The 14,371-nt window shown below is 40.7% G+C and overlaps 1 protein-coding gene across 1 annotated transcript; it reads left to right on the forward strand.

Annotated features, from left to right (window-relative positions):
• Positions 1–6,877: 6,877 nt before the first annotated feature.
• LOC308078782 (extracellular calcium-sensing receptor-like) lies at positions 6,878–11,929 on the forward strand (the record flags this gene model as incomplete). Its single annotated transcript, XM_080420134.1, has 5 exons — positions 6,878–7,087; positions 7,412–7,618; positions 10,481–10,708; positions 10,800–10,923; positions 11,016–11,929. 5 exons carry the CDS (start codon positions 6,878–6,880, stop codon positions 11,927–11,929), a joined length of 1,683 nt encoding a protein of 560 aa, XP_080276260.1.
• Positions 11,930–14,371: the final 2,442 nt, after the last annotated feature.

Below are 14,371 nucleotides of genomic sequence, written 5' to 3' on the forward strand. Positions count from 1 at the left end.
CGGCCGGCCTAGCAGGTCTCACACCTCCAGTCTCTTCTCTCCCTCAGTGTCTGTCACTCCCTTCACAGATGAGTCAGTTGGGTTTGTTCACTGGTAGTTTATTTAAGCACTCTTTCGGCTCCATATAAACCAACGTCAAACTGTTGATAGAAAGTAAATAACGATCAGGAAAATAACCAATAAACATGTAGCATAACAAAAGAAAATACACTTGAAATAGACATGAAATTACCTCTCTGGCTGCATAGTGCTTGTAAAGGGAATGAGGTGCAATCCAGGGTACTCAAAGTTATCAGCGCCACGCTGCTTACAAACATACCCACACCCGTTCACACGGGCGTGTGGCACACACTGCTGCTAGGGAGCCATTTGACTGGGACACCATATATGGCCAAATGTCCGGAATACATAGAAAAGCCACTTCCGGTACAACAATTTCAGCATAAAACTAAACATTAACAAATAAAGAAAACGACAAACAATTACAACAATAAATGATAATGCCAGCAGCTACACTCCCCACCAAATCACTTCTGGGATTTCAAATGACCTTTAAACTCCTTTAACATAAATATATTAGAACACAATATTTGGAAAGCCTCATGAACCTTGATTTCATCATAATACTTTTAAATTGAAATAATTCATCTTCTTTCCAAACTTCTGCTTCTCCTTTGTACAACCCTCAAATCATAAAACTCTTCAATATAACAATTCAAATAAACTTCAAATATGCCAACATTGTGACTGTCCAACCTTTTGACCTGGTTTGAGACCTGTGAACAAGGATGAGCAAAAGTTAGCTTTAGTCAGGTGGTCGACTGTTTTTGCCTCCCACATTAGCACATCTTATGAGCCCTTTTTTCCTGTGCTCCTTAAAGTTCATCCTTTTCTTCCTTTTTCCTCTCCAGTTCATGTTATGCCCTGGATCCTTTTTGGAGCTCTTGGTAGCCTTCTTCAGGCGTTTAGCTGCTACTTTCTTGCCAGCAGGCTTGGTTTTCTGTGATTTATTTGTGGTTGCAGGCTTCTTTGCCGCCACCTTCTTGGGCTTCTTAGTCACTGCCGGTTTCCTGGCTGCAACAGGCTTCTTCACTTTAACCGCTTTCGTAGTAACGGGCTTCTTCACTTTAACTGCCTCCTCTGTAACAGACTTCTTTACCATTAGCACTTCTGCAGTCATGAAAGAGCCGGAAGCACCGGGGCCTTCAGCAACCAAGCTCATTTCTGGCAGAGCTTGTGCGGCTAGATTTTCAAGCGCCTCCAAGTGCTCAAGTTCTTGTCTGATCTGCTCACGATTCTGCTTCTGTATGAGGGCGTCATATCGCAGTACATCCAGCTTCACTTGCTTCTGGTCCTGCTCTTCCACGAGCCTTAGAACTGCCCGAATGACTGCTAGCTCAGCTGTGGCTTCTCCATTATCAGAACCCTTTAATGCTTCCTCTGTTCCTAGCATGTGAGCTTTATAGACATCACTTTGTGTGACTAGAATGCATTTGTACAGCCTGCGACGCAGGTGACTGTTTGGCATTTCAATTTCCCAATATTCATTGTAAAGGGCATTCAATTCTTCTAGATCTTTCCAAATAGTATGGACATATTCTAGCAAAATACTTAGTGGGGCCTTGTTGATGACAACTGTTTTGGCTTTCTTACTTTGGACTTTCCAGTGTGCATATACACAATCAAACTTGTATAACAAACCCTTTAAACGTTTGGTTTGTAAACTCTCTTGAACCTCTTTAATTGGTTCCATCTTTTGGATTGGTTTTTAACCTTGTGCAGGTGCCTTTTTTGTGCAGGTTCTTTAAATGCCCAACTCACTTGTTTGAGTTGTTGCTTGTGACATCTTAACTTAACTTTAACCTACACACTTTACATAACCATACACTAAACCAAATCCAATGAATGTGTTAAATTAATCTTGCATTTAATTAACACCTTTAAACATTATGCAACACTTTAAGACCATCAAAACAAAAGCCACCATTAATAAATGCTCTTAGTCCATTCGGGACTCATTTGCATAACAATGCGATTTTATCTTTCTTCCTTTTGAACGAATGTCTCTTAATGTCTCTTGAAAGCACATAGTAGCACCACAGTCAGTTCCTTTACGACTGTCGTTGTGCACTAACCTGCTGTACTTCTTGTCCAACGAAACCAGCGTGTCTTTGTTGGCGAACGAGCAACGTTGTGAGATTGTTAATGTTTGTTTGGGGGGGGGGGGCGTTCAAGGGATCCCTGCGGCTGCGCTTCCACCGAGCAGCTCCGGCTGTGGTAGAACGGAGCGGGCGCGCAACACCGTGGAACGGTAGGGGAGTCGCATCGGCCCGCTTGGTCGCGGTTCTGCTGGACTGCTGTCGTCTGATAGACGGTAGACCTCTCAGCGGCGCAGAGTGGCCTTGGACTGCAGTGGTTGTTATGCGAGAGTTTGACTGTCACTCCCTTCACAGATGAGTCAGTTGGGTTTGTTCACTGGTAGTTTATTTAAGCACTCTTTCGGCTCCATATAAACCAACGTTAAACTGTTGATAGAAAGTAAATAACGATCAGGAAAATAACCAATAAACATGTAGCATAACAAAAGAAAATACACTTGAAATAGACATGAAATTACCTCTCTGGCTGCATAGTGCTTGTAAAGGGAATGAGGTGCAATCCAGGGTACTCAAAGTTATCAGCGCCACGCTGCTTACAAACATACCCACACCCGTTCACACGGGCGTGTGGCACACACTGCTGCTAGGGAGCCATTTGACTGGGACACCATATATGGCCAAATGTCCGGAATACATAGAAAAGCCACTTCCGGTACAACAATTTCAGCATAAAACTAAACATTAACAAATAAAGAAAACGACAAACAATTACAACAATAAATGATAATGCCAGCAGCTACAGTGTCCCTCTCTGTCCTTATATAAATATAATTTGGAACAAACATGACAGTTTAGGCAAGACAAAAGGAGCGCCATTAAAGCATGTTTATACAATTTACACCTGTGAAACTGCGACAATAAAGATGTTTTTGTTCTGAAAGTCAGAACGAAAATACACAATATAATATACACAATAACAATATGGCAGCTCTTTGCAGAATATATGATAAAATCCTATACTTAGAATCAGCAACATATTAATTGTTTGACCAGTATGGTTTCCTCTAACCTGGGCACACATACGAGTCAGGTCTGGCCTTTGCACAGGCTAGGTCAGATTTTGCTTCAGAGCTTGGCCACTAGGGCGTAGTGCCCACCCTGCGCCCAAACAACTTACACAGTTTATGGTCAGACATCACCTGTGCGCCTATGTCTTTTTGTCTCATTGTGAGGTCGGAGGTCACTCAGATTATTGTTGAGTCGTGTGTACATATCTCTGCTGTCAGGCAGAAGCCAGCTCAATTTTTCATGAAATAAAAAAAAACAAAACAAAAAGTGGAGTTAGGAGGTTTTTTCATCATTGATAGATGGACCTCCAAGCTCACAATGAGGTTGGAGGTCAAAAGGGGGTGGAGCCTGGAGTCAGCTAAACCAGCTAACTCCACCCCCCTGTGTGAGGCTCATTTCTATGGATGAGTTTATTGGCAAATCATGCTCATCATGACCGTCTACAGTTGGGACCAAGAGGCAGACTTGCGGCCGTACACGCTTCTCTATGCTTCCACCAGAACAGCATCCACCCAAAACCCCAAAGAGACTGTTAGAAGTCCAATCAAATCCCCATTGTAATAAATGGCGTGATAATGATTCTGCAGCCAGCAGGGGAGATCGTGCCACCTTCCAGGCCTTTAGAACTGCATCTAAAATATGATGAATAATGTAGTCTTTTTACAGCTTGAAAGATTCACTAAGCTGTGTATTTTCTCTAAGCAAAAACCGACGAGCAATTCACAAAGGGGTTTGTAAATCCCTCAAATGTGCGGATCACAGTTGTTCCTCATTTTTGCCTGAAGGTCAGAGACGCGTTCATATGGAAGATCCTTTGCATTGCTCCACGCCCACATTTAAGACCATAAAGCTGTTTACACTCAAAATATGAGTGTAAACAGCTTAGTGAATCGGGCCCATTGAACATATGCACTGAGGGCAGATTGTGAATGTAGGGTGATTGGGTGAAGCAGGTTTTCAAAAGGTTGAAGTGCAATGCATCTGCGTTAGAAGTTAGATTCTTTGCATGGAATCTTGGGCCTGGTCAGATGTAATTTTATATAAAATGTATATATATATATACATATTTTTTTATCAAGTTAAGTTAAAGGAGTGGGTATTCAAATATTTGGTATGATATTCAGATTGCGAAATGTATTATAACATTGTAACAAACCTTACACACATACTGGGTGAGCCGGGGGCGAACATGCGACCTCCCCACTCAGCTATTTATTTTTATTTCTTTTTTTGGTTTACCTAGAGTGGGTGAATAGTTGCAGTGTAGCCCTGGTGAGATAGTGTCATTGACATTGCTAATGTATGTTTAGCCCTGCCCCTACTTCTGGCACTGCCTAGATGTACGTGTATGTTGTGAAAGGGGATGGCATAGCACTGTCTATAAAATGTAGCAAATGGACAAAGGATTTGGGTTAGACGGAGGAGGACAGTCATGAGGGCTTCTCTAGACAGACACCTGCTTTCATACCTGTGCTTGACCTTGATATTGTTCTCTTCAGTCTCTCCTTTGTCTTCCTCACCTTCCTCTTCTTGTGAGTTACAGGCACAGTTTAATAATCTCAACAGAATGTACAAGGCTGGTGACTTTATTCTGGGTGGCCTGTTTTATATCAACCTGTACCCTGTCTACCCTGAGATGTCTTTCACCTCCAAGCCACAGGACCCCACGTGCTATGGGTGAGTATCACAAATACAACAGCAAGCAAGAGAACAGGGAACCTGTTTTGATAGATAGTACCATAGGATTAATTGATGGTGTATATTTCTGCAAAGATGAATATTCATGGTTACAGTGTCATTTTGTTTGTTAGTTTTAACATTGAAGGTTTCAGGTGGGCCCAGACCATGGCTTTTGCCATTACTGAGATCAACAGAAACCCCAGCCTACTACCCAATGTGACTCTAGGATATAGTCTCTATGATACCTGTTACTCGCTTGGAGTTTCATTCCGTGCAGCAATGTCAATGATCAGTGGGAAAGAAGAGCAGTTTCAATTGAATGAGGGCTGTGTTGGGTCCCCTCCAGTGCTTGGAGTTGTGGGTCCTGATTCCTCAACAAATGCTATTGCTATCTCTAAAATATTAGGTTTGTACAGAGTGCCCCTGGTAAGTTTCCTATCTGAACCCACTTTTACCATCACCGTTTTATATACTGTAATCTATGTTTATTTTAGTTTATTTGATTATTTGCAAATCTAAAATGCAATAAACAATGCACTGTACTCTTTTTACAGCTTGAAAGACAGACTATATTTACTTTCAGGCAGCGCATTTGAGCGTAGTGGAGAGGACAGACATTGAATGTATAGGGTGCAGGTGCTCAAAAGGTTGGAGCGCAATGCATCTGTTAAACATTGATTATTTGATTATCTGGACCCGAGAGAAGGAATCCTACGGCCCCGAGTCAGGCTGGCCTCGTGGTCTATTGTAACGTCTCTTTTTATATAACGGGGCGTTATCAGAATATTACTTGCATTATAATATAGTGGATTTTCTAATTTCTCTGTAATCCACAAAGTTGGATTGTTTATTCCTGTATGTTTTTATCCAATGAAAAAGGGGATAGACTCCCGCACTCTGGCTGGTACCGACAATATGTATATATCCGACCTACTTAAATACAAATTAAATTGTATTTCATTTGGAGCAGTGAGCACAATAGGAAGGGATTTCTCCCTGCTCTGCCTCGCTCACATGCCCTGTTTGCTGGGCAAATGTGTCATAACAAGATTATTACAGAGCAAACGTGTTGTGCCTTTTTCAGATAAGCTACTATGCCATGTGCTCCTGCCTGAGTGACCGGAAAAAGTTCCCTTCCTTCTATAGAACAACCCCAAGTAACACCGTCCAGGTGAACTTCTACAGACAATGGATACGTTGGTATCAAGTAGTTCATGTTCCACACACTTTACAAAAACATTGTCTAGTGAGCAGTGGTGGAAAACGTTTTTTTTTTTTTTTTACTTAAGAAAAGTATCAATACTGCAATGTAGAAATACAAGTAAAAGTCTGCAATTCAAAATGTACCTGAGTAAAAGTATAAAAGTATTGGCATCAAAATGTACTTAAAGTACCAAAAGTAAAAGTACTCATTATGCAAAATGTCCCATTTCAAGTTTTCAAATGTATACAAATATTTTGAAACTAGCAGATCTACAAGCTCACAATGCGTTGCGATGCGACGCATTGTGAGCTTGTAGATCGGCTATTTTCAAATGGCCGAAATGTATATCGGGCTGAAGTAGTTAGTATCAAAATCTACAAAGTACTAGTAACTAAAGTTTTCAAATAATAATAGGGGAGTGAAAGTACAATATTTGCCTCTGAGATGTAATGGAGTAGAAGTAAAAGTACAGAAAATACAGAAATACTCCAATAAAGTAAAAATACCTCAAAATTGTACTTAAGTAGGCCTACAGTACTTGAGTAAATGTACTTATTTACTTTACACCACTGCTAATGAGTGCAATTGTGCAATATTGTATATCACCTCTTATTTGCTTGTGTATTACTGCTGGAGCTGAAGGTCTTTGTGGACAGTGTCAGAAGAGAATTATTAGACCTTTTCATTGTGTAATAATGTGTAGGAGATTCATGGATTGTGAATAATCTAACCAAATCACATATCCCTCCATTCTTGATCCAATCAGGCGCGAGCTATACTCCAGATTATGAGGCGATTTGAGTGGACTTGGGTAGGATTTCTGTTTATGGATAACGACTATGGCCACGATTATGCCCGGATCTTCCAGACAGACCTGGCCCAGTCCGGTTTGGGTTGTCTGGCTTATTTGGAGGTGCTGCCCTGGGACCACGAGCAATCGGAACTTCAGAGGATTGTCTCTGTGATGAAGACATCCACAGCTCGTGTGGTCATTCTAATTGTATATGGGAGCTATTTGGTTAATCTCATGAAGGAGGTTAGGGTTTTAATTGTTTCATGTTAATTTAAGGATTAATGTGGATTCTGAAATGATTCTTGATTTTTTAAGGCATGCTTGAATTAAAAAATAGGCTGACATTTAAGTGCAAGTACTTTGTTTTTCATTGCAATGCAATTCATGCCTTTTTATCTCAATACTTAACTGCAAAAAAAGAAAACAATTAATCACACCATATCACTGGTATGATAAATTGTTATATTGTTAAAAAGATATGATTGTCTTGATATTAACTACAGTATAGGACAGTGGATATAGCTGTTCTCGTTTGCCTTTAAATTTCCTTTCAAACGCAATCGACAGGTGGTAAAGCAGAATCTAACAGGTCTGCAGTGGATAACAAATGAGCCTTGGACAGCTTACATCGGACTCCAGAATCCTCACTTCACCCCGTCACTAGGAGGCACCCTGGGTCTTGCCATCCATCGTGGAGAGATACCAGGTCTCAAGGACTTCTTGTCAAAAGTGCATCCTGAAAACGATCCTGACAGCAGCCATGAAAATACCTTAGTGAGTCTTTTGTTTAATTTAGTATTTAAGCTGCAATGTCAAACTGACATCTAATTTTCTTTTACATCATTTCAGCTGAAATTATTATTATTATTATTATTTAGTTATTTATTTTGTCAAAATGATGTTTGTTTCATGCGTACATTCACACAGAAGTGTGAAAGTAAAATAAATCAATAAAGACTCAAGTCTTCATTGTATTTCTTCAGGTGAGGCAGTTTTGGGAGCAAACATTTCAGTGTAAATTTGCACCCCTTCCGTTAGAGTGGGTGGATGCTGGTGGAAGGGTGTGTACTGGACAAGAGGACCTGGCAACAGCAGAAACTACACTTTTGGACGTGTCTGACCTCAGACCAGAATATAATGTATACAAGGCTGTGTATGCTCTGGCCCATGCCCTCCATGACATGTTGCAATGTGTGCCAGGAAGAGGGCCTTTGATTGGGCACAGCTGTGCCACTTTTCAGACATTAAAGCCGTGGCAGGTGTGACATTAATGCACAGTGTACTTTTGATGCATTATGTGACGCTGCAGTATGATGTAGTAGGGCATTAATTTACAAAAAAAAACGTACACGTTTTCAGATTTTTTTTTATTAAAAAATATATATATATAATATATAGCTAAAATCTAAAATGACACAGATGCTTTCCTGGTTTTATTGGGTTAAAGTTGTACAATGCAAATTCACAACTAACGATTTTTAGCAACCTCTGCTGGTCACTACCGTCACTGCATACAATTTCCGTGGTCCTCGATTACCCAGAATTCCATTCGTTTTTCACCGGAAGCGTTTCAAAAAGCGATCTTTTAATTGTTTTATACTATCTACGGATCGTTTCTCTTAGCCAGTGGAGCATTAGTTACCATGAGCTGTGCTTTCTTTTTCTGTTCTTTTTCGATCTTCCAATCCTACATTCTCTTAAAATCAGCGTGAGGTTCCTTATTGTTATTAGCGCGATAGTTCCTGGCCAAACAGGAAACCGTTGCGGTAGTTCCTGGCCAAACAGGAAACCAGTGCATTTCCACCTCCGTTTTCCGGCCAGATGACGTCATTTCCCCGGGAAAGTCCCCCCAGTCCACGTTCAATAGAAAATATATAAATAAAAGGCTTCCGGGGGTGAAATTCATGGAGTGGGTGTTGTGAAACTTTTGCCACTCACAAAAGATATACAATTTAACTTTAGTTTTGTTGAAAACGTTACCTAGTATGCCTTTAAGCAGTAACACAGTTAGAAAGAAGCCTTTGGGGGGAGGGGGCATCTACCTTATTATGTTGTGGTGGATGCACGTTGGGACACAGAAGGCTGTTTCTTTCATGCTGAAAAAGAAAACATGATGCCCTGCTTTTCTAATGGCCAGAAGGTGAATGTTATTGTAAATGCCTGTGAATTGTGTTGTCAATACTGCAAGAGTGTAGTTATTAGGGTCCCGTACCGAAATGCAGTTCCAAGTAGAAGCCAAATCTAAAACACAGCAAACAACCATTCATTATTAGATTACACGCTCGTATAGCTATCTCTCAGGAACTGTCAGTGCTACTGACACACATCAACACAACAGAGTCACTCTTCAGTTTGTTTTCTGTATGATATATGTGTGTGTGAACATATTTGCACATAACTGTCAAAAGGATAAAAGGTGAAAAAAAGCTTGGAAGATTATTTCCATTGTGGTCCTTTGTACCACATTGCTAGCACTGGCTGATGTGTGTCACACACTAAAGCCTAGTTCAGGACAATGATTCTTGATGTGGTGCAACATGCTGTATTTAAACTTGCAATAGAATGTTGTTTGGAACATTCTAAAATGGACAGTCCGCATTCAGGGGAAGAGTGGAGATTGAGCGTATCTTTTCCATAGCACATCAATTGTATACTCCTATATAGAAATATTAAATAAATATGCACTCCATTACCTTTCTCTCTCTCTCTCTCTCTCTCTCTCTCTCTCTCTCTCTCTCTCTCTCTCTCCCCCTACCTTCTTACAGCCAGGGAGAGAGAGAGAACATACAGTGATGGACAGATTAGGGTGAGCAACGTGTTTGTGTGATCAGGAATGTGTTGCAGCTTGCTATTCCACAAGTTATATCTCTTGCAACTCAATCACCCGGCATCCTAACCTGCAATACGGTGATACAAACCACACTGCATTTTCATTTTTGCCTGCAACGTTCCGAAAACCGGTTTGCCGCTTCACAAATCATTGGTCTGAACTAGGCTTGAGAGAACGCCGCACAGCAAATGACTCTCTTTCAGCTCGATGTCATGTCCACTCATTATTCTAATCACAATCCATGGTGTTGACAGGTGCAGGTCACGAGGTGCTGTAAATGAACGTGCGGTTACTTTAAGGGTCCTTAACCTCACAAATACTATGCCTAAACAGAACCTTAACCTCACAAAAACAATGCCTAAACCCAACCTTACTCTTAACTCTCCTCCCCACACACATTGCTGTTTGTTGTCACTTCTGTTGTGTCGTACTGACTCACCTGCCACTGAGGAGCCCCCACTGGGAGGACGTAGAGGTTCATTTGATTAATTTAAGCACCAGTATAAGGACATCAGGTTTTGGCATTGGCTCTATCTCGGTACTACTAACATGCACAGGTATTTACTTCAGTTCATACATTTTTAAGGGTTAACTTTTTTACTCTTTTTAATTTTTTACCATTTTGGAAAGGAAACAGGGAAACGAGGAATCAAATTCAGAACCAGAATCAGAATTGGAATCAATATAATCATAAATATACTGATTTGTTGAAGTTAATACAACAAAGGTCCCTGTCATTTGATTACATTACAGGCTACATATGTACAGTAAGTAAAAGTATCTTGCTCTTCATAATTTTGCTCTAGCTTGTGCATTACCTGGACAAGATTAACTTCACTATGGAATTTGGCGATGAAGTATCTTTTGATGAGAATGGCGATCCCTTACCAATCTTTGATGTCATAAACTGGGTGTGGCTCCCCGATGGAAGCACAGAGGTTCTCGCAGTAGGTGTGTTCAAGAAGTCAGCTTCTGCAGGTGAAGAACTCATCCTTGATGAAGACAGAATCATCTGGAACTTTGAATCCAAAAAGGTCACAGCTTTCTAACTAATGTCGAGCTCATGATGTGACTGTAATTTAGTTTATGCTGAGTTTGATCATATAGTTACTTTCCTCCATATAGCCTCCTAGGTCAGTGTGCAGTGAGAGCTGTTCCCCTGGAACCCGTGCGTCCAGAAGGAAAGGGGAACCTGTCTGCTGCTTTGACTGCATTGCTTGTTCTGAGGGAGAGATCAGCAATAAGACTGGTAGATTGACACAATGTAGCTATACGTACAGTAGGTTGTCTTTAGAATGATACTGTGCTTATCTGTCCTTTTAATCTTGCCCTTTTTGTTAGACTCTACAGAGTGCACCAGTTGTCCAGAGGACTTCTGGTCCAATCCCCGGCGTGACAACTGTGTCCCCAAGATCATGGAGTTCCTCTCGTATCATGAGGCCCTGGGTATCTCCTTGACAACCATCTCATTGTTAGGCACACTTATCTGTGCCATTGCCCTGGGAATCTTCATCTATCATCAAAGCACACCCATGGTACGCGCCAACAATTCAGAACTCAGTTTCCTTCTCTTGTTATCACTCAAACTATGTTTTTTGTGTTCACTTCTGTTCATTGGCCGTCCCAGGCTCTGGACTTGTCAGCTGAGGCATGCAGCATTTGGGATCAGCTTTGTGCTGTGTATCTCGTGTATCCTGGTAAAGACTATGGTGGTGTTGGCTGTGTTCAGGGCATCCAAGCCTGGAGGTGCAGACATTCTGAAGTGGTTTGGTTCCATGCAGCAGAGAGGAACAGTTCTGGTTCTTACTTTCATCCAGGCAATTATCTGCGCAGCCTGGCTCCTGTCTGCCTCACCAACTCCTCATAAAAACACACAATACCACAGTGATAAGATAGTATATGAATGTGAAGTGGGATCAACAGTTGGTTTTGCAGTGTTGTTAGGTTATATTGGTTTACTCGCACTCCTTAGCTTCCTCCTAGCATTCATGGCTAGGAATCTTCCTGACAACTTCAATGAAGCAAAGTTAATCACTTTCAGCATGTTGATCTTCTGTGCCGTGTGGATAGCCTTCATCCCAGCATATATCAGCTCTCCAGGAAAATATGCAGATGCAGTGGAGATATTTGCTATCTTAGCGTCTAGTTTTGGCATTTTGGTGGCATTGTTTGGACCAAAGTGTTATATAATCCTTTTGAAGCCTGAGAAAAACACAAAGAAGTCCATCATGGGTAGAAACACCACCAAGTCATAGAAACATAAATCCAGTGACAGAACAGTTTCTGAGTATTTTACAACAATAAGTATACAATTTGTTATTTTGTTGATAACCTTGCTAGAAGTAGATTTTGTTTTCTACCAGCTTAAACTAAAAGCAATAATCTAGTCAGAGATGTAAATGTGTATTATCTATATCTATCATATAGCAAAAAGTTGCTTACCTTCCCTTAAGTTAAGTTAAGTACTACAGGCATGTACAGTAATAGGCGACCTATATGACCGGCAGCTCTTTATTCCAAACCACCACTGGTTGGACCGCACACATTATTACTACTGTAAGCCTATAACCCCAACCCTAACTCTAACCTTACACTCATTTTTCGGACTATAGGAGTCTCAGAAAAATGGGCTGTCAGACAAATGGGTACGCCCTGATTGTATGGTTGAAATTGACAAACCTACCCTTTCAAAACACTACTAGCTGATATGTGCACATGCCGACCATCCATGTTGCACATGCCCCCCCTAGACATACTCTTTAAAATAAAGAGTATGTGTTTTGTCTTCCTCTCACAGGAGAGGGAGGAGGGGAGGAGTTCCCATGCCATTACTCCGACAGCCATTGTTCCGAAGCGCCATTGGTCCTACAGTGTGCATTGTAACTGAGCCCAACCCAACCCAACCCTAACCTCACACAAACCTTTTAAAAAAAACGGATTATCGGAACCTCAGAATAATAGGCTGTCGCATTGGGCAGCCCCTGGAGATGACAGGGTTAGGTAAACTGAATAAACCGGTTTCCTTCTTGTCCGTCTGGGACAATGACAATGCTTTGGAGGAAGGCAGGGCAAGAACAGAACAGAACAGAGTTAGACCTACTTGATTCCAATATTAAGAACCATTTTTGTATGAAACCAAACATCAAATTTAAACATTTATACTCATAACCTCAAGCACATTATACACTATTAGGCAGAGGTTTGGACTGTAGTCCTTGTACAGAAGTGGTTCTCAAACATTTTCATGTCAAGGACCCCCAAATTAAAATGTATTTGACCGCTGACCCACATGTGCCAGTAAGACCCTTACAATATTTTTGTTGTTAAAATGTTTACAATATTCAACATTTCTCTCATCCTTTCAAGATTCTCTAAACATAGCCGATCTACAAGCTCACAACACGCAAAGCTTGTAGATCAGTTGTTTTCAAACACCCATAAAGTGGTCAAACAGATTTTTATGCTATATTAACACATTTTGCCCGCGACCCCCTGGAACACCCATAAGAACCCCCGGACCCCACTTTGAAGAACCATTGTTGCATAGAATCAGCTGTTGCTTTGTCTCCACGAACAAATGACAGTAGCAGGGGGTCTGTGACTGGACCCTATGCAGTTAAGGGGCAGCAGTTTCACATGAATTGACTCTCATTAAAGGGCAATTGCACTATAAAACACTTCTGGGGTCAATTTCACATCTACATTGACTTTTGTGTACACCCCCAGAAATGTAACAAGTTGTTTGATTCAATATTTATACATTTGTGCGTGTGCGTGCATGCATGTTTTTTGTACGTGTGTAACTGACTCTGTGACTGTGATTTACATAACTACCAGGTCAAAAAATGACCCTAAGATAATCTCACTTGACGAAAAGTCATCTTATATAAGTTTAAAAAAAAACTTTAAAAAAAAGATTATTTGGGGGTTTCTCTGCTCTTATACATACTGGTGGATCTATTTTGACCTGTTTTATCAAATCTCATTCATCTCCATCTATACACTATTCCATGAAGCTCATTCTGTCATCTCTCACGGCCCACAGGCCTGTGATATTAAAGCATGATGTATTTGCACAGAATATGATGTGATGTTGGATGACTCCCATGCAAAAGGCCAGTTCATGTTTGTCTGAGCTGTACATGGCACATGTTTACCATTTGAATTGACAGATTCTATCAATAAAGCTGTGCAATAAACTATTCAATTCAATAGTCATCAAATGCTCTATCCAGTATGTATTATTTTACTGTACATGTCACATCATTGTAGGGGAAATGAGCATCTGTCTGGACCAAAACAGAATGGCTGAATAAGTGATGTGATTTCGTTTGTGTTATTGTATAGCGTAATTCATAAACCTTGTGGCTTAAATGGCCTGTTGATAAGTATCTTATGCCTGGGGTAATTGGTTTAGTTTGTAAGTTTGTGGAGCTGCCACATTTGGTCATTTGGGAGCGAAGCTCGCTGCAGAAACACATCTGTTGAGATGAAGATGCCTTAGGCTTCACTCTTTTTTTCCCTCACACCTCAGCCACTTTAACGAGCTAACAACAATCCTAATCCTCCACACTTCAATGTTTTCTGTCTCGGTTCTGAACCTGACTTTTAGGTATGTTGCATTATAATTCTCTTAAGACATTAATATTAATATTTAGAAATATATATATATTTTTTAAATGCAAAAAAAAATAATT

Source organism: Gymnoscopelus braueri (genome assembly GCF_963280865.1).
Source record: "Gymnoscopelus braueri genome assembly, chromosome: 22".
In the NCBI taxonomy this organism is placed as follows: domain Eukaryota; kingdom Metazoa; phylum Chordata; class Actinopteri; order Myctophiformes; family Myctophidae; genus Gymnoscopelus; species Gymnoscopelus braueri.